The 23,717-nt window shown below is 34.9% G+C and overlaps 2 protein-coding genes across 3 annotated transcripts; one reads left to right on the forward strand and one right to left on the reverse strand.

Annotated features, from left to right (window-relative positions):
- The first annotated feature begins 809 nt into the window (after nt 1–809).
- Nucleotides 810–5,281, forward strand: LOC137830490 (F-box protein At2g32560). Its single transcript, XM_068637874.2, has 7 exons — nt 810–1,372; nt 1,522–1,583; nt 1,755–1,927; nt 2,516–2,584; nt 3,460–3,635; nt 4,245–4,313; nt 5,068–5,281. Exons 1-6 carry the CDS (start codon nt 929–931, stop codon nt 4,287–4,289), a joined length of 969 nt encoding a protein of 322 aa, XP_068493975.1. The 5' UTR covers nt 810–928; the 3' UTR covers nt 4,290–4,313; nt 5,068–5,281.
- Nucleotides 5,282–5,709: 428 nt separating this feature from the next.
- On the reverse strand, nt 5,710–22,596 carry LOC137830488 (pyruvate kinase 1, cytosolic). Of its 2 annotated transcripts, none has more exons than XM_068637871.1 (16): nt 22,337–22,596; nt 21,602–21,698; nt 21,290–21,387; nt 20,692–20,847; nt 18,882–18,959; nt 17,191–17,322; nt 16,724–16,804; nt 15,457–15,528; nt 15,253–15,342; nt 14,844–14,988; nt 14,370–14,458; nt 14,158–14,253; nt 13,944–14,011; nt 13,670–13,769; nt 6,604–6,663; nt 5,710–6,095 (listed from the first exon to the last, which is right to left on the reverse strand). In XM_068637871.1, exons 1-16 carry the CDS (start codon nt 22,403–22,405, stop codon nt 5,943–5,945), a joined length of 1,584 nt encoding a protein of 527 aa, XP_068493972.1. In that variant the 5' UTR covers nt 22,406–22,596; the 3' UTR covers nt 5,710–5,942. The 2 variants fall into 2 exon arrangements, with proteins under 2 accessions (XP_068493972.1, XP_068493973.1); XM_068637872.1 differs by having other exon boundaries at nt 21,277–21,387; nt 22,337–22,557.
- Between the last annotated feature and the right edge of the window lie 1,121 nt (nt 22,597–23,717).

The following is a 23,717-nucleotide window of genomic DNA, read 5'->3' on the forward strand; positions in this document are numbered from 1 at the left end:
GGCTGCTAATAATTATTTTCATGATGATTTCAAACTGACTATGACAAAAGGTGAAGTTTGGCGATTCTCACCAAAACCATGTTTATGCACTCCAAAATCATGCTATATTTGTAATTTTCCTTCCAACTTCTCTAATTCTCTGCTTCAGACAAGTTTCTCCATAAATACTTTAGAATAAAAATGAAATAAACTTAGTTGTGTATAATCCCAACAAAACCCATCTTATGATAAAAGATTTATCTCCATGATTTCAGTTCCCATGGAGAGAGTTAAGTGACTTGAAGAAACAGAATTCGAAATGTTGCATGATTAAGTGCAGTACTATAATTCAAAGCAATAGCCTTTATACCGGATTTGACCTAGTTTATTTTTCAAAAATTGACCTGCTCTAACTTAGCTAAAACCCTCTTAAATGTTGAAATTGACTTACACGCCATCATTCTCTAACCTACTCGGGATATATCTGTTTAATGTGGAAAAAAAATCCCAGAAACTTTAAATTGTTTGATATATACATAACATTGCATTTTTTTTATTCTTAACTGTCTTCTACCAATCTTCTTTAATATACCAACCTTTCATTTTCACCATACCATTCTATTCAACATTTCTTTTCCTCAATAAATAAAAACTGCACTCATTTCAAACTTTAACCAACCAAACCAGCACAATTGAATTATTTAGACTTTTACACTCATAAACAAGACCTTGAACTTATGGTGTGTTTTAGATTGTCTCACTCATTAATGAGGCATGACCAGCATAGTATGCATAATGATATATATAACCATATCTTTGGCAATAAACTCAATATTTTGCTTTATGTAATAATCAAAGTAGGTCCTTTTTGCTACCTTCAATAGGGTGGATTGTTTCATCTTCTCTTTATATCATAGAAAACATTATTAGCCTAATTATAATCTCAAACATGGAGAAGAATAGTAAACTAGATCCTCCTATCTCCCTACTGGATTTGCCTAAATCCACCTTGGATTTCATTCTCAAGTACCTTTCTCCAATAGACCTTTGCACAATGTCAATGGTGTGTGTTTTCTTGAAGGGTAAATGCCAAAGTGATAACTTATGGGAAAATCACATAAAAGAGAAATGGGGTAGAGTGATTGGTGATGTGGTTTACAAGGAGTGGGAGTGGCACATAGGAATGGCCAAAGATGGAGTTTTTTTGAAGAATGAACAGAATAATCAAAGTGGGTCAATGGGTTCTTTTAGTGGTGTTTGGCCTAACCTATATCTTGGTTCATACTTGGAAGATTGCAAGGTTCTGAATGGTCAACAATCAAACAACTTCATGATGTCTTTGTATTTCTCTCTGGAGAGTGGTAGCTTTTGGTTTCCTGCCCAGGTCTACAAGGTAAAACCTAATTAACTAGATTATATATTTCATGAGGTCTAAACTTTTTAATCATTTTTTATATTATATTATATATTATATTATATATTATATTATATATATATGTGTGTGTGTGTGTTGTGTATTAATCAATATTATGTCTTTTCCAGGGATTGGTGATTCACGATGCATTGGTTAACTATGACTCACAATCTAATACCTTTCAAGCAAGGTATATGCAAAATGATCTCTTTGAAATATACATGCATGTACTGAAATCAAAATGAATGATTTAGCTTATATCTAAGTGCAATAATATTTGTCTTGTCTTGTGATTTGGATGGTTTAGTTTGTTTAGCAAAAGAGTTTTGTTTTGTGAAAGATTATATTAATGTTATGTTAGGTATCAAAATGGAGGTTGGAGTTGCCTAGGGAGGAACATTGAGTGGGATATGGTGAGAGCTCCCTTAGTTGACACTCCTCCATATCTTGTGCATCTTTCTCATTTTTCAGACAATTTGAAACCAGATGATCATATTGAGATTCAATGGAGATCAAATACTGAATGTCCTTATGGTATCATTCTAAATTCTAACATTATTTCAAAAATATGAAGGTTGTTTCTTCTGCACCATATCATTTAAGACATGCATCTAGCATAAAATTTAAAATCAACATTACTCTTTACTTCATGTTTGTTTACAGATTTAAAAATACAAAAGTGATTGTTATATACTCTAGATTTAGATATCCGAAAGGTAATTTTTGTGTTTTATTTAAATTTTCTGATGATCATATCCGAAAGTGAGTTATGAGTTCTGAATTTCTATGTCCGGAATGGTGTGTTGTAAATGATGTTGATGATCGAGATCCAAAACTCATTTATGTTTGCTTACGGATCTTTTATATGACATCTAGAAGATCATTTATGTTGTTCAGGTAAGTTTCTGAATGACAAAATCTGAAAGTGACATATTAGTTATGGACTTACATATCCTAAACTTTATGATTTGATTTATGAATATAAATATCCAAAAAAAAAATTTTAAATCATTAATAAAAAAAGGGACATTTCAAATGTAATAGAATAATTGATGTGGTGCTAGGAGAATCAGCCAAATATGAAATTCTATTGTTCACAAGTTGTTGTGAGATGTATTGCAGAATGGTGGTATGCTATTATTGGTCACTTGGACTCATGTAATCACAAATCTTGTCAGTGTCAGTACAATGGTAACAAAATTTCTCATTCCATCTACAAAAACATCTCATAATTTTTAAAGTTTTTAATAATTTTAAATTAAATATCGATTATTCATTTTAAAATAACAATTAAGATTTGATTTTAATTTTCTTATAAAGACTAATTAAATTAAAGTTTGTTTAATTTAGATTTAATTAAATTTTAAATATCTTATACATTTGAGCCTTTTTAATTTAAAAATAATTGTTCTATTAAACTTTTAAAATATATTTTATTTTAAAAAAATATTATATCATTATCAACAAGATGACATGATTGTTATTTTCATTTTTTTTTCATTTTTAACTAATCGATTAAGTTATATTTTGCTTCTTGAACCTGTAGATTAGAATGGAGAGGAATGAGTTTAATTAGTAAATTGGAAATGTGAGGACAAAAATAATAATTAAGTAATTTAATCAATGACAAAAAAGTACCTTAAAAGTGATTAGAAAGGAGAGGAGTGAATTGATTAGTAAACTGAAAATGTGAGGACAAAAATAATAATTAAGTCATTTAATTAGTGACAAAAATCAAATGGTAAAACACATAAATTTACAATAAAAATAAGAGTACAAAGCTAAATGAAATGTTAAGGTAAATTTCATAGTTGTTTTGATAAAATTTACTAACTTTTTGCATTTTCCTTAGTAAAAGTGAAAAAATGAAAATTATGGTTTGAAAACTCCAATACAATTCTTACATGATGAGTTTAAAATAAATAAATATAATAAAGAATAAATTTATAAAAAAAATATTAAAATAATAATATTGAAAGGTGTAATGTGATGGTATAAAAATGATGGATTGTGAATATGATTCTAAATTGAAAATGTTTTGATATCTTAATGTTGTTGTGTGGTAGATTCATTCATAGTGGAGTTCAGGCAATACCCTGAAGTATCAAACTTGAGACGAATAAAGTTTTTTAGAAAGACAAATAAAGAAGAAGATGATCCAACAGGGGGCTACTATGGAGGAATTATAAAGCTTGAAAATGAACATCAGATTCAAATATGGAAGAAGCTCTTTCAACTTCAGGTTCACATAAAAACTCAGATTCAATAATAATTCTTTTTAAACACTTCTAGAAAAATAGAATAAAACAAAACAGTGAAATAATTTTTTTAAAAGCTAAATTACTTTATTCATTAATTAAAAGTATAATTCTAGAGAAATTAAATTATAGAACTTTACAAATTAATTTTACTTGATGGAGAAAATAATTTAATTTTTTATTTTATTTTCTAAAAGATGTTAAGGGGAAGTTAATCCAAATTTAAGTTTAACTCAACCTCATGATATTCTAATCTTTAGTCAATGTGAGATCTCCGTGAGGAAAGATGTGTTATGAGGTGTCCAACAAATTTTTTCTATGATAGATTTTAAATGACTCTGGTGATACTATATTAAAAGATAGATAGACTTTAAACCTAACTCAATCTCATAATATCTTAATCTTTAATTAATGTGAGATATATCATAATCTCTAGTCGTTGGACTTTCTTTGCTTAGATTATCAGGAAAAATCATAATCTGAGGGTAATTAGTGTGAAAACTTATAATTTTAATTTCAGAAATTATTGAAAAGAACTAAAAAAAAAAAGGTTAAACGATGAAGTGTTTAAACTGGTTTTCCTTTTTGAACAGATGACACCTGTCTTATATATGCCTCCAGTGGAAGAACAAGTCTAAATTCGATATTTGCCCCAAACTAAGGTAATTTATTTTTAAATTTATTAAAATTGATAAATTTTTTAAAAATTATAGAAATAGATAAATCGTATTTGAGAAATATTAGTCATATTTTAATTATATGATTTTAATTTATAACTTTTATTTTTAATAAAATTATGTATTCAATACACAATTTTGATTTTTAATATAATTTAATTTTATCTTTTTAGAAGTCGCTTTTTTGTCATTATTGTAGCTAGTGCTTCTTCAGTTTATTATAAGGATAATCAAAAAGAAAAAAGAAAAAAAAGTTTGGTTGAAGATAGAAGAGGTGGGAGACGAAACATCCAATAATGAGATATGCTGCTCACAAAATAAAAATAGTACATTAAGCGACTCCTAAAAATAATAAAATAAAATAAGTTTAAAAATATAATTCGTAGATTAAACCTACAATTTTATTAAAAATTAAAAAATTAAAATCTTATAATTAAAATACAACTTCTATTTTAAAGTAAAAGCTGTGTTTTAAAATCACCACTTCTTATTTTGATATCCTATTTTTGAAACAGACTTACTATTTTTATAATTATTTTAAAAAAATCATTTTAGTGAATTTTTTTCTTAAAAAATCGTTTAATGAAAAAACCGTCCCAATTTTCTAGATTTTGAAGAGAATATCAGGTAATATATATATATATATATATATATATATATATATATAATTTTTCATTTGGGCAACCTACAAAAAGTAAATTAAATTTTGCTCTCTTTGGTTTGGTTTATGATTCTGCAGAGATTCTCTTAAATTATGCAGAGAGCTTGTACCAATTGCAAAACACATGCCGCTGAAGCTCATTGTTGCTGAACAAACACTACTGCTGTAATATATATATATATATATATATATATATATATATATATAATCCAATGCTTTATCATGTCTTTGCAATGAATACTTAAATTTGAATTTCACCCTTAAATTTATCTGAAAATGAAAATTGGAATGATTGCTGATTGCTCTTGAGGGTTTAAATAGTTTATGGCTGCTAAAAATTATTTTCATGATGATTCAAACTATGACAAAAGGTGAAGTTTAGCGATTCTCACCAAAACCATGTTTATGCACTCCAAAATCATGCTATATTTGCAATTTTCCTTCCAACTTATCTACTTCTCTCCTTCAGACAAGTTTCTCCATAAATACTTTAGAAAAAAATGAAATAAACTTAGTTGTGTATAATCCCAACAAAACCCATCTTATGATAAAAGATTTAGCTCCATGATTTCAGTTCTCATGGAGAGAATTAAGTGACTTGAAGAAACAGAATCCGAAATGTTGCATGATTAAGTGCAGTAGTATAATTCAAAGCAATAGCCTTTGTGATTTGGGAAGTTTGACCAAAATAAATTGTTGGTGTTGGAAGTAGATAGATACTTCAGTGGAACAATTTATACCGGATTTGAATCCATTGGAAATTAACTGTGGTGTCATGTTATAATCAGTTGGCATGCTTGGAATGGATGATATCCATTCGCCAAGAGCATTTCTTCCAAAGTGAGATACACATTATTAATGGACCTTTCAAGTATTTTTTATTATAACAACATACAACAGAAAATGCTAAAACAAAGAAACCTTATAATGCAACCTTGAAAATGATTCATGTGCTAATCGTCAAGCTCAATAATCTTCACAACTGAGGAGTCACCAACTTTCTGGCAAACAACAACTCGATCATGTGGCTTTATGATACCAAAAGTCTTGCCATGGTCTAAAGCAACCTTCAAAATTGATTCACTTGTTCCACTTTTATTCTCGGCCTGTACCCAAAAGATATGCTTTCATGTTAACAAGTTAATGACCACAAATACACCTCGTCATTACCATATATAAACTAAACTTTTACAGTTTTGTAAAGGCTAACCCCAAAATAGATGGAATATTCAAATCTAAACACAATGTCACCCGAGATCACAATAGTCCTAGAAAATTGCTTCTGATGAGGGGAATCAAAAGACAGGACGTTGGAATTGTACCTAGTTTCAATCTGGAAATAAATTGAGATTTAAGGTATAAACGGTGGTAATTTGGAAATAGGTGATTAGATGTTGAGGCCTTGGAATACTTGCAGTCGGACTAGTATTTACTTGCTATTCTGAATTGGGAAAGTTAGGTTTTATATTATAGAATTTATTATTGATTTGCATTATATAAGGCACATTCTGTTTAAGGATTTTAAATATTAGACATTCCGAGGTTTTGAGATCTACATTGGTTCCCATTCCCCCGTGTACATCACTAAATTAATTCACGTCAAGTAATTCTTACTGGGTGGCGTGGATCAGCCAGCATAGGGAAAAGACCTCTCACAATAAGTGATTGTCTAGCCTGCAATAGAATCATTAAAAGAAAGAGCATGAACACATTAGTTTCAAACCAGAATGTTATCATACAAGTCAAGAAAAGAATGAAAACAATCAGTGTTCAGATCAAGATTAAAAAATCACAGAACAATAACATTTTTTCTCCATTTTCCCTGTCAAATCAAGTTTTTTACATTTGTAAAATGGCTACCTCTTTTCATGGAAATTGTACTGGTACGACCGGCCGAGTAGCCAACTCGGCCAACTCGCAGACCAAACCGCAACCCATGCAAGTCAAAGGTTGACCAGATTAGCGAGACTAATCCAAGGTTAAAGGTGACCTAACGCAACCCTAATCGCAAACCAACCCCTAATCTGGCCCAACAACAAGGGTTCATCAAGGTAATATAAATATCACGCATTCCAAGGACAAAAGTACGTCATTATCTACAGTACTCTGACAACCGAGTGCTTTATAGAAATAGCTTTTTAACAAAAGAAAATAACAATAATAGAAATAAATTATTCTAAGAATTAAAAAAAGAGGATAATAAAGTATAAATGAAAAAGGAAGAAGAATGGATAAGTATATGTAGATGAAAGAGTTACTGAAGGTCATACGGTGCAGAGGAATGCCGTAGGTGATAGGTAAGTTAATACAATAAATAAAGCTTCATCACAGAGAGAATTAAATTGGAAATCTGGATTTTCTAGTTTCTAATATCCATTTAAGTAAAATGGATATCTTATCTAGAAAATTGATAAAATGTGGATCAATATAAAAACTAAATTTAAACAAATGGATATTAAATGGATTGGATCAATGTAAAAATAGAGCAGTTTTGTTATAATTGGATTTTTTGCCCATCCCTACATGGTAGTCATCGAAACCCACACATGGATGAGCCAAATCATCCAATACCTAGAACACGGGACATGCCAGCCAGGGGAGGAGAAAAGCATCCGACGACAATGCGCCCGATACACCATGATCGGTCAGAACCTGTATCGAAGAGGATACTCGACACCGCTCCTAAAATACCTCACCAAGGAACAATCTCAATATGTATTGCAGGAGATTCACGATGGAGCGTGCGGCAGCCACTCTAGGGCCCGAACAATGGCAGCCAAAGTCATCCGAGCAGGATACTATTGGTCGACCGTCCACGGAGATTGCGCGGAGTATGTCAAGAAGTGCCAAAAATGTCAAGAATTCGGCCCCCTCTATCACCAGAAACCAAAAGAGCTACACAGCATGACATCACCCTGGCCATTCGCCATGTAGGGAATGGACATCATCATCCCATTCTCACCCGACAAGGGCCAAACGAAGCACCTGCTAGTCGTTGTGGACTACTTTACAAAGTGGATAGAGACCGAGCCCCTAGCCACCATATCCGCACGCAACGTCCAAAATTTCATACGGAAAAACATAGTATGCCGGTTCGGAGTACCGAACTCCATCGTATCTGATAATGGCCGACAATTCATTGATTAGGGCCTCCAAACCTTCTACGACGACCTCGGCATCAAGTCTGTCACAAGCTCCGTCGAACACCCACAAACGAACAGTCAGGCAGAAGCGACCAACAAAGTCCTGCTGAATGAACTAAAAAAGAGGCTCGGAACTGCAAAAGGAAGATGGACGGAGGAACTTCTCAAGGTCCTATGGGCATACCGATGCACTCCACAAACCACTACGCAAGAAACCCCATCCACCCTCACATACGGCACCGAGGCCATGATACTAGTGGAGGTGGGTGAACCGTCCATCAGATGGCAACTCTTTGATTTATCCCTCAACAAGGAAAGCCCAGCAGTTGGCCTCGACCTCCTCAACGAACTTCGCGACAAGAGCAAGATCCGGAAAGCAGCGTGCAAGCTCCGAGCGGCAAGAAGATACAACACGAAGGTTCGGTGATGGATATCCACTAGGAGAGGATTTTATTAATGAAGGAAGAGGATTTTCACCTACACATTTGAAGTTCTTCCTTCTAGTCTTCTCACAAATTAAAAAAAGTCAAAGAGAAGATCAAGCCTAAAGATAAAGAAGTCTACAAACTCTCAAATAATAGGCTTCATATTAAATATCTCTCTTTATAGTTTCTTTTAAATTGTAAATAATATAGAATAATGTTTAGAAAGGTGCTTAGAGGGAAACATGAGACACCTCTTTTGTAAAAGCATCTTTAGGCTTTAGTTTAGCAAATTCTAGAAGCTTGGGGAGTGAGCTTAGTAAGGGGGGTGTGATCTTAGGAGTTTTTTGGGTAGCTTAGGGAATAAGCTATGTAAATGATCAGCCCTTACTCCTATATAAGGAGGGCTTAGGTCCTTCACAATTCAGATTGGAATTTTATAGTAGAGAGACTATACTCAATTTGGGAGAGAATTTGTGAGTTTTGAGTCTTCCTCTTCTTTGCCTTATCTTGTGAGCTATGGTGAGCTTCAAGTGGTGGCATTCCATCACTTATCTTGGTTCAAGGTTCCAAGTGGCGTGAATGGCTTCTTCCAATCCTCAAAATCCAGCAAGCATCTTCATATAAGTGTCTTCTTTCCTTTCTTCAATTTTCCTTTCGGTAGTTTCATTTCCTAATGTGTTTCCTTCATTTTCTACCGTTTACATTCTGTTTTCCAGCTTTGTTCTTTGTTTCTTTTTCGGTTCAGTAGCTAGTTTCTTAATTCTGTCCAGTTTTAATTCTTGTTCTTCTTTCCTTTTGTTTTGATTCAATTTGACAATACATGGACTTCAATATGAGTCTTGGTTGGTGCTTAGTTTTGGTGAGTTCTTGAATTTAGAACATTGATCCAATTCTAAAGTAAAGTGCATTTCAAATCCAGCTCAAGTTGTTCCTAAGAATGTCAAGAATCATGTGTTCTTGTAGTTACATTCACATCATTCGGCCTAGAAGCTTCCACAAGGGCGACCTCGTCTGGAGAATGTGCAACAACACTAGGAAGTTGGACAGCAAGTTCTCATCGAACTCGAAAGGACCATTCTGAATCCGAGAAGTAGGAGAAGGGGGAGCTTACCACCTAGAACAACTATCAGGAAAAATTGTACCGAGGACGTGGAATGCCACACACCTACAATTTTATTTCAGCTAAACATGAATAAAATGTACGCACTCTTTCCTCACCCGGCAGCACCATCGGTCGGAGAGGTTTTAACGAGGCGTTTTGTACAAAATTGCGTAGACCGCGAACTACCTGCACGGCTCGGCCAGGATGTAGTCCTAACCGGTATACCCTCCCGACGCCCAAATATAGACGTTGGCATGAAGCCTCACACGGCGTACCCTTTCGATACCTAAACACGAGTGTGGGACCCCAACGTCCCACACACAGTTCGGCCGGGATGAAGCCTCACATAGCATACCCCCCCGACACCTTAAACGCACAATTCAACTCGTACAAATAAACACCCATCGAAATGACCGACCGATGTTACGTTCGTTAAAGTTAGTTCGTTGAAGATAGCTCATTAAAGTTCGTTCGTTAAATAACACTAACGCTGACTGGTGTTCAGTTCGTTAAAATTAGTTCGTTGAAGATAGTTCGTCAAAGTTCGTTTGTTAGGGACATCTCATTATTAAAACCCACGTCGACCGAGTCGAAACACGTGCAAAAAAATTTCAAACTAACCAGAACGAATTGCATTAAAAAGATCAAAGGTGAGGGCCACACCCCGGCTCCAGGGAACAAAACAAAAATTACACAAAGCTAACTCCCTAACGTTCAGAATCGCGGTGGAAGGATTGGCCTCCTGAATAGCCTGACCGTCACCTGCCGGGACCAAGCGGCCATCGACAACCTCCATCTCTTGGTCAAATTGAATTGAAGGTGGAGGCCCCCCATACAGCACCTCGACCTGACGGACGACCAGGTCAAAACTTTGGTTGATCAAAACCATGGTGTCTTCCATGGCTTTCAACACCTCGGCCTCTGCCACCTCTTTCCCCCTGCGCTCGGCAGCAGCTTCCTCCTCCAATAAAGCCGCTCGGCGACCAGCCATCTCTAGCACCTTGCGGAGCAGCGCGATCTCCGCCGCCTTATTGGGGTCGGCCTTCTCCACCTCGGTCAGCCCGGTCGCGCGAAGCTCCAACTCAACAACTTGCGAACACAACGTCTTTTCATAAGTTGAGTTCGCATCAACAACCTGTTGGAGGTTGTGCGACGCCTCCTGAAGATCATGCTTAAGGCGCGACATATCTTTCACACGCCGCCTTCGAGCATCGGCACCTCGGCGCGTCAGGACCAACCCACGGCATATCATCTCGACGCCGCTGTCGAGGATATCGTCCTCGGGGACCGACCCAACCAACCCCTCGAGACCGGAAGGCAGGTCGAAGCTCACCGCCCGGATAAAGGATCGGTCGTCCCCCAGCAGGGCCAGAGACGAACTCCCCGAAGCGGCCACAGGCATGGCAACGGTAGTCGAAATGGGGCGGTTGAACTCATCGATTGGTGGCGACCCGGCACGAGCCACCGTTCGGCTTGGAGGGGGTGTCGGCATTTGCCCCGCAGCCCTGACGGTGCGGGCAATGTTACTTCCCTCCCGGCCCCGCTTCTTGGAGCTCTTAGAAGGGCCCGCCCGAGTGCCTTCAACATTAGGGGCCTTAGCACCAGCGGCCCCCCTCTTCTCGTTCATCTTGTTCCTGAATGAGCTCAGCATACCAACCGCTAGCGGTATTTCTCTCTTGGCAATTTCTAAAACAAGGGAAAATCGATCAGATGAAGAAGAAAAACAAAAAATGACAAACGATAAAGACCACATACCCTCGAAGGCCACCGCGCGATCGGTCACCGTGTACAACGACATGAGCGGTCGAGAGGGGATCTTCTTGGGGAGACTATCGAACAAGGCAAAGATCACTCGCTCATGCTCACTCGGGTAGGCCGGTCATGGCCAATCCTTGATCTTTGTGGGTTTTCTCGTCCAAAACAAGGGGAACCGTGACTGGCCAACCTCATCGAAAAAGTAGCACGTACCTGCCGGCTCCACGTACACCTTAAAGAACTTCTCTTTGAAGTTCTTATAGGAGGCTGTGAAGGCCTTGAATAACATGCTACCAGCCCAACTAACTAAAGAATGTCATCCGACCAGCTCGGCCGGATGGGACGCATAGAAATGCAAAAAGCAAGAGGGAAGAGGACGCACCCCAAACGTCCAGCACACCACGCGAAAAGCTTGCATGGATGCCCACGAGTTGGGATGCAACTGGGTTGGGGCCACATTAAGTTTCCTAAGGACCCCGACCGTAAAAGCATCGAAGGGAAGGGACACATGGAGGTCCAAAAAAAGACAACTGTACATAAAAAAGAAGGGGGGTTCGGTAGATGATTGCTCCCTATACACACGATCCTCCAAAGAACAAGGATCGAAGGCCAACCGAGACTCTTCGACCGAGGCCTTTAAGACAGGAACCTCGTTCAAAAATTTGGCCACCGAGGCATCCGTATGAAAAAAGGACGCCACCTCGCACACCTTGGGGTCAACCCAGGCAAGCCCCACATGAGGACGCGACCGTTCACAAGAGGCTGACCTGTTCGACGCATTACCAACATCGTCACCCCTTACCCTCTCCGTCAGAGAAGCAACGTTCCCAACTGCCCCGACCAAAACAACCTTGTTAGAAGAAGAAAAAGAAGAAGAAGAAGAGGAACAAGAGGACGACGAACAAGGAGGTTCGGGAAGAGGAGACCGAGCGAACGTAGAAGAAGTCGGACGCGAATGAGTAGACATAACTAACCTTGAGACGAACGAGGAAGGTGACTAAGATCGCTCGGATTCGTTCGAGTGTCAGAGCTCAATCAATGATAACGCGTGAAAGGCAATTGTTCCCAGCCCCTACTTATAGCCCGAAGGCGCCTCGGAAACCCAAACGTCACGAGATCCCAGCCGTTGGATCTGCTTGATCCAACGACCCACATCGCTTGGCGCCCAAAAAAACCCCTCATAAATGCACATCACATCACTCGTTCAGACGCCCCTTACTATCACTTCACTCATCATTACACAAACCGCCCGAGCCCACTTTTCAGACGCTTCGGCTGTACCATCTCTCGAGCCTGGGAGGCAGCTGTACTGGTACAACTAGCCGAGTCAGCCAACTCGGCCAACTCGCAGACTAAACCGCAACCCAAGCGATAGGGCTGACCACGTCGCACACGTGGCTGACCGACACGTAGCACTGAAGTCAAAGGTTGACTGGATTAGCGAGACTAATCCAAGGTTAAGAGTGATCTAACACAACCCTAATCGCAAACCAACCCCCTAATCTGGCCCAACAACAAAGGCTCATCAAGGTAATATAAATATCACGCATTCCAAGGAGAAATGTACGTCATTATCTACAGTACTCTGACAACCGAGTGTCGATACCCCACTGACTCGAGCGTTGGAGTGCCTTCTACAGGTACCCCACCCGCTTGAGGAGTCAGATGACTAGGAAGAGCATCACGTCAGGGAGCATCAAGGGTGCAAAGCTGACCGAATACGACAGAAGGATCAATCGTTCTCCAGGTCCCTAAACCCGTTCGAGAACATAAATGAATACAAACAAGCAAAGTTTTGTATGTGCCACGGACTATCCACAAGGTTTCGAGGCACTGCTTTTGATTAGTGGATACATACACCAAATAAAGGTTCACCGTAGTGCTTCAAAGAGAAGTTAAAGAGTGCACAAAAGTCAAAGACAACTTACAACACACGAGAATTGATCACTTAAAAAATCATTATTCCACTGTACATAAAACTAAAGTTATCAATCGTACATGGAGCGTATACAATTGGGGAAAAAACCTATGAATAATTTTAGTCAGTAGTCTAATAGGAGCTAAGTCAATCAGGTGTTTTTATCAAGCTTCATTGCAGAAGAATATATACTAAGTACCAAGTTAAAAAGTATATCCAAGAGTGAGCCGACTCAAGGAACCGAATCATGCTAACTCTGACTTATAACAGAAGGCCAGCTTCAGGATTCATGTGAATACTCCATAAAACAACTTAGGTCCAGTTATCAGTTAAATACCTCAAAAGCTCCAGTGAAAGTCCATCGAAGTTGATTTGTCTTTAGTTGAGGAATAACAACAGATATCACAGGCATGGTTGGATGGTACTTGGCAATCAGCCTACAAATTTACCCAATAATAGATAACTCAAATGATTTGTTAACAAGACATCAAAAGTGCAACATAATTAATTATTAATAAACAAAGAAGTGCACTGACATTTGAATCGATAACCAACGCATGAGAAAATTCTTAAAATAATAAAAGGGCTGTTATGAAAAATTGAAATGAAACCTTGCAGCCCTTCCAGATGAAGTAAAGCAAATAATAACAGAAGCCTTAACCTTGATGGCTGCCCGAACCTGCAGGTTCACACAATGAAATTATTCCCAAATATGTATTTGACTAAGCAAAATTTATTTTTAAGCAAGTGAAGTAATGTAATGGCAGTGAGGGAAAAGAAATTAAAACAACCCTAAATAAATTTTAGTGAAAAAGACAAGAGTACCGCAGAGGAGGTTATTGATTCCAAATGAGTCATTGGCTCACCCACAAATTTGACAGCCTTCTTGAAATATATATCTTGATTATAAACTTTCTCTGCCTGCAAAGAGCATTGGTTAAGAGAATGCCTGCCAGAACCTTAAAAAGGTATCAGACTCTAAATGTGTTTGGGGACTAACTTAGTGTATAGTTAAAAAAATACATTCTAGTTCCCACCTCGGCACAAATTTTTCCAACAGTGGAAATAGTCTCCACAGGGTATAATCCACGCAAAGTCTCGGCCCCTAGAACAATGGCATCAGTTCCTACATCAAAATGGAAAAAACAAATTAAGATACAACCATTAATAAACACCATAAAAATGGAAGTATTAATAAAAACAGAAAATGCAGTGCATAGATAATTCATAAAATAGGTAAAAAAGAAAACATTTAGAGATGATAGAACCATGGATTAGCACCATAAATTTGAAGGATTATTAATAAAAAGCACAATATGATCTGTACAGGTTGTAGTGCTACCCTAATTAGGATTGCAACCTGTATAGTGATACAATAGCATTTTTTCCTTTTTTTATTTAAAAAAATAGGAGTATGCAGTGCAATCTATGCTATAGTCTATAAATCCATCAAAATAAAAACTTGACTCACGTTATAACAAAATGAACTATATCAAGAAAATAAAACAAACCATCTAAGACTGCATTGGCAACATCAGTTGCTTCAGCACGAGTAGGCCTTAGGTTGTCAGTCATAGTGTCCACAACACGTGTGACAACAGCCGGTTTTCCAGCCATGTTACACTTGTAAATAGCCGCCTTTTGGAATAAAAACACCTGCCAAATCCATATAGATATATGCAAGATTTGAGAAAATTATTATATTATGCAGGTCACAAGTTTTTATGAGTATAAAAGGGATGTGGTCCATTAGAGAGTTGTCAACAAGTTCAATACTATGCAGTTAGAAAATACTGCCATGAATAGCAGTATGCAGACACATGCTGAAAAAAAAAAATAATAATAATATCATAATAACTATTATCTACTTATAAATGAATCATAAACATTGGATTCTTCTGTCCACAATTAAAAGCAAACCTTCTCAGGTGGAAGATCTATCCCCAAATTTCCACGTGAGAGGATGATACCATCCGCTTCTCGCAATATCTCATCGAAATGAGTCAATCCCTATTACAATTTACAGACAAAAGATGCAGTCAAAATCAAAAAGCACACACACCAACAATCTTGAACTACCACTTTTATTTGTAATACGGTTCTAAAAGATTTGAAGTTTCTCACCTCTATATTTTCAATCTTTGCAAAGATCTGTGTTTGTTTGAGGTCACCTAATTTAGAGAGGAACTCACGGGCCTGCCAAATAACAAATAGTAAAATTTTATTACTGTGCATTAAGGAAAACTAAAATAAAGAAAATGACTTACTAAATCAACAATTCTGTACAAGTACAATATAACAAATTTAGAAGTTAAAAGTAAATTACAGCAGATAAATAAGTAAATCACTCTCCCTTCCTCTGTGCTTTGCATTTACTATACAGGCCCCTATTCTTATGAAAAGACAGCCAAAACAGTTGAGTACTTCTGGAAAAATAAAGTATAAGTCTCTCAACTTTAGAAAGAATAATATATTTCTTCTGTAATACAATAATGAGGTCACTACACTTATAAATACATGAGCATGCTGGTTATTTTAAGAATTACAGAATGCTAATTCTAAGGAAACAAATCCTGATAATTATGGGGTTTTTAAATACATAATCCAAGTATTAATGCCATGATACTACTATAATATAGAATAAAATTATAGGAAGATAAAATAAAAAGCTTCCTAAAATACATAATGAGTAGCACAATTTCGATAAAGTCCATAACTAAAATCCAAATTGTTGTTATGGCAACAAATTTGTTAAAAAATGGTTGGTGTTATACTTCAATGTGATGAATAATCAGTGAGTTTTTCTCTGTCGATGTTTTTGAATATGTTGAGATATATAGTGAAGAGGAAAATAATAATGTTTGTGGATCTATTACAACAGAGGAGAATGTATATATACATAAGTCTCAAATTCAAAGAAGATACAAAGAGATGGGACAAGGCCCATATATTTAGTTACATTTAATTGTATGTATGTATATATATAAAGATGAGTACAATTATGTTTTAAAATGTCTTAAGACGAGTACATAATTGTACTCATCTTTATATACTTCAGGTCTCAAATTCAAAGAAGATACAAAGGTAGAGCATATAAATAGTATATGCCTAGCTTGGAATATATAAACTGAATTCTAGGCCCTCTCAAGGACTTAGTGACAAAGTTGCCAGGCTGGTCATTGAGCTGATAAGAAAACATCATAAGCATCACTAGAATTTGTCAGATGCTAGACAACATTTTGGAGTGACTGATTTAGTTGCAACATTTTCCATTTATTCAAGCCTTGCAGATGTTTTCATGCAAGAGGGAAGTTTTTGTAGTAAATAATATATGAGGGAAAGCTAAAAATACATAATTAATAGGATGAAACCTATCAGCAATAACCCTTACATGGCGAACATCTTCGGCGTGCCTGGTGAATGATAATGAGAGGAAGTCTATATTGTTTTGAACACCCCAAGTGCTTATTACCTGAGTTAAAAAGGGAAATGACAACATTAGCTGAACTGTAAGAAACTAACAATAAATGTTGTAGCTTATATCATGAAAGTCTTGTGGTTGGTGCAGACAACATAGAATTGATTTTGAAACAAACTTTTTTTTAATTCCAAAGTGAAAATAATTGATTTAGGGTGCAGGACCAACAAATTTTTTTAAAAAATACCCATATTTACACTTCTAAGGTCATCTACTTTACCATCCAGACAAAATCAATGCTTTAAAACTCACTTGTACAATATAATTCCCTAACACATAATCTTTTTAGAATCAACTTTACAGACCAATTCTTTCAAAATCAATTCTACCAAAACCTAAAGAAAGTCAATCCTGATTCTTTTGGATTCTTTAATTGTTACCTCCTTATCCTTATTGGTTAGAGTGGGAAGATCAATACGAATTTGTGAGACATGTAAAGTATACAGCGACCCAGAAAGAGTAGCAGAATTTTTTATGACACAAGTGACATCATCACCATTCACTTCGCTGACCTGCATTACAGAAATAAAAACTAATTGAGTGATGTGATGATGAGTTAATAATGACAAGAGTATAAGCAGTATTTTACTTTCTGCACTCTATATCTTAAAACACTTGCTTAGAAAAACTAAGTGCAAATAAGCAGCAAGCATGTTGGTACTATTATCCAAGGTAAAACAGATCTTTTTCCCATTGTAAGGTCCTCTGATATCCAGTTGAAATGACAGGGTAGGGCATGTAGCTCCAGAGGATTGGAGCATATGGCTACAAACCAGAGTGTCAAAACCCTCCTCACCCAAAACCAGCCAAAAAGGGAAGAACTTTCCCCACTAGAGACAGGAAAATTATGATTGGGCTAGCAGACCATATGCCATTATTGTGGGTATTTTGTTGAAATGGAATAGCTTTACCTTACTCTTTTATGTTTATTACAGTCATGAATATGGATTAAGAGATTAAGAAAAAATAATGACAACAGATATTAAGAGGAAAAAGAGTGTCAAGAAATTTTCGTTTCATACCTTGTTTGATTATATTATCCCCCTTAATAGGATAAACTCATTTACAAGTATTAATGATAATTGATTCTCATTTACAACATTAATCACAAATTAATACTAAGTTCTAATCTCTACAGCTCAATTTAAGGATTCTAAATACATACAATTGATAGATATATTCTTATTCCTAAAACAAAGTAGGAAACAAACAAAAGCAGATTCCTTGTTAACAAGAAAGAGGGAATAGGAAATAGATGACAGTACCTGTTAGAATCTGCTAAACTATAGGAAAGAGAGAAACAATGAACTGAAACCATATGTTTCTGAAATAACACAAATGCTTTATTTATATTGAGAAAACGAAATCATATAATAGAGGAAATTTGATATCCTCTAGAAACAAAGATATGATACGAGAATAAATAAAAACACTCCTGATAATACATAATAATTGAGATATTCTTGATATTGAATTTGTTCCTTATTTCTATAATTATAATATAAAGTGTCAAAAGGAACATTAAACAAGAATGATAAATGTGACCAAGTAGTCCCCACCCTTTTCAACAAATACAATTTAAATACCACAATATTATACTCACAACAAATATATCTTAGATACAAAACCAATCAAGGCCCTTTTTCTACAACACTAATCAATTTTGGTCCTCATCATATTATTAATCTTAGTATATTAATGGGTTTGTACTAGTGGAACCAGTACATGACCTTATTATTAGTATAGTTATAGATAGGATAGGAGTATTAGTATATAGTAATACATCACATCTAGAAACAGGTTTTATTATTATAATAATAACATCTTTTTTAAAATCAAGATAAGAATGCCATTGCATCACTATACAAGTTACAATCCTAATTACAACCAGTATCAGTCATATACATTATTCCTGATATAATAAAAATAATAACATATCAACCTATTATCATGTTATTTAAAGTTTCCTTTCCTTATCTAAACCCTATAATTTCAAAATTATTAAAATAGTCAGCAAAAACTATTTGCTGAAGCATTGAAGAGAGAACTAATCCATCCAAGATTGCATTACCTCAAGCCACACTGAAGTTGTTTCACTTCCAGTAAACAGGTATTGACCAATAAAAATATTATCACCCTTCTTCACAGCCTGCAAAATTGTAGATTCCTCACGTTAAGCAAACACTAGACAGTACAGATAGTCATAGTACAGCATGCAAAATAAGAAGCTAAATTTGTAAAACCACAAACTGTTATTATATAAGAATTTTAAAGTAAAATAATCAAGATTAGAGCTACTGGAATTGTGATAATTCCTTAATAATACAAAATTATGATAAAATTATACCACACCGCATGTCTAAAGTAACACAAAATAAAATCATTAATTACAGACCTAGAGCCTATATCACTAAATTTCAAATCTACTTGCATACTCTCTGTTATTGGAATCTTTAGGAAAATATTAAACAGCCTGTCTTGGAATGAAGAAAGAGAAAACAGAAAGTGCAGCCATTTGTTCAGAAATTCCCTCCAGTTTTACGATCGATTTTCTCTCTTGCATATCTCAGAAGAATACTAGTTTCACAAAAACTTCCTTCCCTTCATATAGTCTTTTTAAATGAATATGCAAACTTCTGAGCACATCTTAGAAGTCCTGGCAAATTTTATAAATATAGCATTAATAAAGGAAACATCAGCCATTAAAACGCAGGCTTTGTCCCGTATTCAGTTTTCTTATTTGTTTTGCCAAAGTATCAATATCATGCTGCTGCCTCTTGATATCCATATGCCCCGCCTTTATTGCAATCTTTCAACAATTATAATTTAAAGCATATCTGAAAAATTTTCGTGGCCATTTTAAAGGACCTACATGTATCAACCATCAAGAAACTATGGCTTTATGTGACACCATGCATAAAGGTATATTACTGTATATTTTGGAGTAAAATTGTATAATATTTTTTTATAAGCAACAATTAAAAAGTAGCAGAATAAATGGGAAAGATTATAACTAACCTAGGAGCCTAAAACAAAAGGAGAAAAAAAACTCTACCTTAGAAATTGCTTGAAGAATAGACAAAATAAAGCTGCAGCCAGCAGGACTTATTCAAATGTTTGGTGAAAATTAATTTTAGGACAATAATCACTTTACTTTTTGAAAGTTCTCCTAGAAAACCAAAAAAATATGCAATGCTATCACCAAAATAACCTAAATCAAACAAACAATTAAGTGAAGGATCTAAAATCTGAGCTATTCGTCAAAATTATGTATTGTAATTAATTCCTACTAATCTGAAACCAGTATCCAAAATTCCTCCTTCAAACTGATTGGTATATGTCAATCATGCCTAGTTCAGATCTAAGGCTTAATTAGGCCTTGGAGCTAAAATGTCTGTTGTCTGGTAGCATGCCAGGGGGAGTGTTAGGAACAAAGTAGTTACAGAGAACAAGAATGGTATCAGAAAGAATGTATTATTCAGTATGTTCTGTCTGGTCAATGTGTATGGGAGATGGAAAAGAAGAAACAAAAACAACTCGTGGTATTCACACTCTCCCTAATTTCAGTCCTGTTCCTCTCTACCTCCCTTCTCCCCTGTAGCCACACACATGTGTGACTTGTGTGAAGCACTACAATTCAGTTAATTGGCTTGTGATCCAATGTGTCACACTCATATTCCTTGTAGTGCTTCCCACAAGTCACACAAAGACCAAGACACCACAAGTAAACAGCTGGATAAAAAATCAAATGAAGACAACATGCACTTGACTACTATTGCTATACACATGTATGCAAACCTCAAAAAGATATAGCCATTATTCAACATACATATAATACCCCTTCTCCCTTCAGAAACATTTGCTAAAACACCATTACTGACCTTTGAAAGCCCATTAAAATTTAAAGGCAAAAGATTTGAAGCAGCTTCTTTGTTCTGATCAGGAGTTAAGACAACCAATGTGTCAGCCTGAAGGGAAATTGGGTGCTCAGTTTTGTTGACAACTTGTAGTTCTGGACCCACAGTATCTAGCATAACCTGGAGTTAGACAAAAATGCATATTTATTTTAACATGCATTAACCTTCAGATAGTATTTTCACATTTTGAAAGCATATTGAAGCATAAACATAAGGAATTAATATCAGTTACTTTTTTTGATAAACCATAATTCATCGCTGTCATGCACAAGGAGTAAGGATTAATGTAATTTAGTTATTGAAATATGGGTGTTGCACATTTACAGTCCAATAAATATAGATTTTTTGTAAGAAATCCCCCTAAAATTAAGGGATTGGGATTAGGAGTCTATTTGGTGGATTTGCTCCAGATTTAGAGTCTTTATGTCTTGAGATTTATTTGCTTTTATTAGGATTCCATTTTTCATTTAAATATCAATGTATTGTTTCTTTAAGAGATCAAGAAAAGTAATTCCATAATTATTGCTTACTGCCTACACATTTTTTTACATGGTAAGTTTACCGCACAGAGTTTCTTGGTACTTTTGATAGCAGTCCTTAGATGTTCCAACGTCTCTTGGTGGTATACTGGATCACCCCATGAAAAATCAAATCTTGCCACTGACACATTGTAAGAAAAAAAAAAATAAGACAGTCATGACCAAATGAAAACTCAAGCTTGTCAACAATCACAGACAGTAGAAACGCAAGGGAAGCTGCAAACTATAAAGAAGCAACACTAATACTACTAGATTCTTACATGTAACGTAGTTATTGATTTTGAAAAAAAAGGCCTACTAATTCCAAACAATCAAAGGTTGCATTGGAAAACTACCAGACATTCCTGCCTCAAGACATTGAGAAATCACATCAACTGATCGTGACTTAGGGCCAAGTGTGCCAACAATCTTTGTCATAGCCGGAAAGAAACTCTGCAGAGGGCATTTCACCAACCACTTAGTCAAAATCCAAATTGTCAAGAAGCACAAATTCTCTAGAATAGGCTAACAATGTCTTTAGTTTCACACTTCAACACCAAATAATAAACAAAATCTGAAAAAACAACGATATAAACACAAGAGAAAAACTCTGAAAATGCTTTAAACTTCTTGATTTTGAGTAAAAGTCAGTGATCAATTAGAAGTTGACTATTGAACATTTTTCACAAAAACAGTTTTCAAAATAAAAAATAAAAAACTGAGATCTGAAACAAACAGTCCCTAAGAAAACCATTTTCAGTTCCCGAAAAAAACTAAAAACTAAAGGCACGCTTACTCACGCTTTCATTTGGCATTTTCTTTTTCCTACTTCACTTTCTAATTACAAAAAAGTCAAGTTCCTTCACGTTATCAAATATTTCAAAGATTAAACAGCAAGAATCTCGTTTCCGACTGCTAAATTAATATCCAGCAAACAAACAAACAAAGCATCAACAAATGCAAGATGGAAACAACAATCACACCGAAAGAAACGGTTATTATTTCGTCCTTTCCCATCACAGAGCTTGCAAATTGAAAATTCCACAAAATTAAGAAAATTGAAACCAGAGAGAGAGAGAGAAGATGCTGACAGGCTTGGATGGTTCGAGAATGGAAGCCATTCTGATAGGCTCCTCGAGGAGCAACGGAGTGGAGTGCATTTTGGTAGAGAGCGGTGAAGAAGAGCGAAGAGAATCTGTTAGAGTCTGTGAGAGTGAGTCACACAAAAAGCATGAAAATGATATGACTCACAAAACGAAAGACCATCCACGAAACTAACGCAAACTCATCGTGTCCGTACGAGCCCGGTTCCGTGTTTTTTAGCCACGTTGAAAACTAAAGAGTCAATTCCTCCGTATTACTCAAAGCGTCAAGAAATATTTTTTTTCTGAAATGTTTGATAAACTTTTTAAAGTATAAGAGAAAATAATTTTTTATCTTGTGTTTGGATTAAGAAAGGGATGTAAACATAATTTAAGGATAATTTAAGGAGATAATGGATTGAAATATGTTAAAATAAATTTATAAGAAAAGTTTACTTTAGATTTATGAGTGATGTGATGGTTGTGAGATAAAAATTAATTTTTTTTAAAAAGTTAAATATAAGTTTATAAATTTATTGTTATAATTAAAAATTTATAAATAATGAAATGAGACATTTTTTTAGTATACTTAAGTTAATTAAAATTTTGTCAATTATTTCTTGTACCATTAAATTAATATTTTTTGGAAAAATTACGAATTAGATAATATTGTCATAACATAAAAAAATTTCATAAAAATAATACACAAAATGTAATTAAAATATTATTTTCAAAAAAAATTGTGTTAGAATTGACTATCGGACAAAGATGCGGACTATGCCAATTTGTAAGAAAAAAAAACTTTTTTAGAAAATAATTGTATTTACATTAAAAATCAAAAGTTCAACTTTTCATATTTCTAAAATAAATAGGTGGAAAATTATGAATATATGTAAAAAATTTAAATTGTAAAAATCAAATAAATAATTTTAATATTCATAATTTTATAAAATATAATTATGACCATAATTTGTATTGAATTTAAATAATATTATTAATTATAAAATAATTTGTTATAATAATAACACACACAAAAAACACAAACAACAAAATTAAAACAAGTTCATGAATGTGAAAAACAACACAGATGAGTGACAGAATCAATTAAGAGATTGGAATAATTGATTATCCATTGATTTTCGGACACATAATTAATTATCTCAGTAGTTATTTTTTTGCACATAATCGATTATCAACTATTTTTATACACATAATTATCTTAGTAGTATTTTTCACACATTAAATTATCTTAGTAGTTTTTTTCACAAATAATTGATTATCAACTATTTTTATACACACAACCAATTATGTGACTAGTTATTTTTTTTTCACATAATCGATTATGTTTTATATTTAATGATGTAGTTGGTTATGTCTTCGTTTATGTGTT

Source organism: Phaseolus vulgaris, chromosome 7, assembly GCF_051622355.1.
Source record: "Phaseolus vulgaris cultivar YP4 chromosome 7, ASM5162235v1, whole genome shotgun sequence".
Taxonomy (NCBI): Eukaryota; Viridiplantae; Streptophyta; class Magnoliopsida; order Fabales; family Fabaceae; genus Phaseolus; species Phaseolus vulgaris.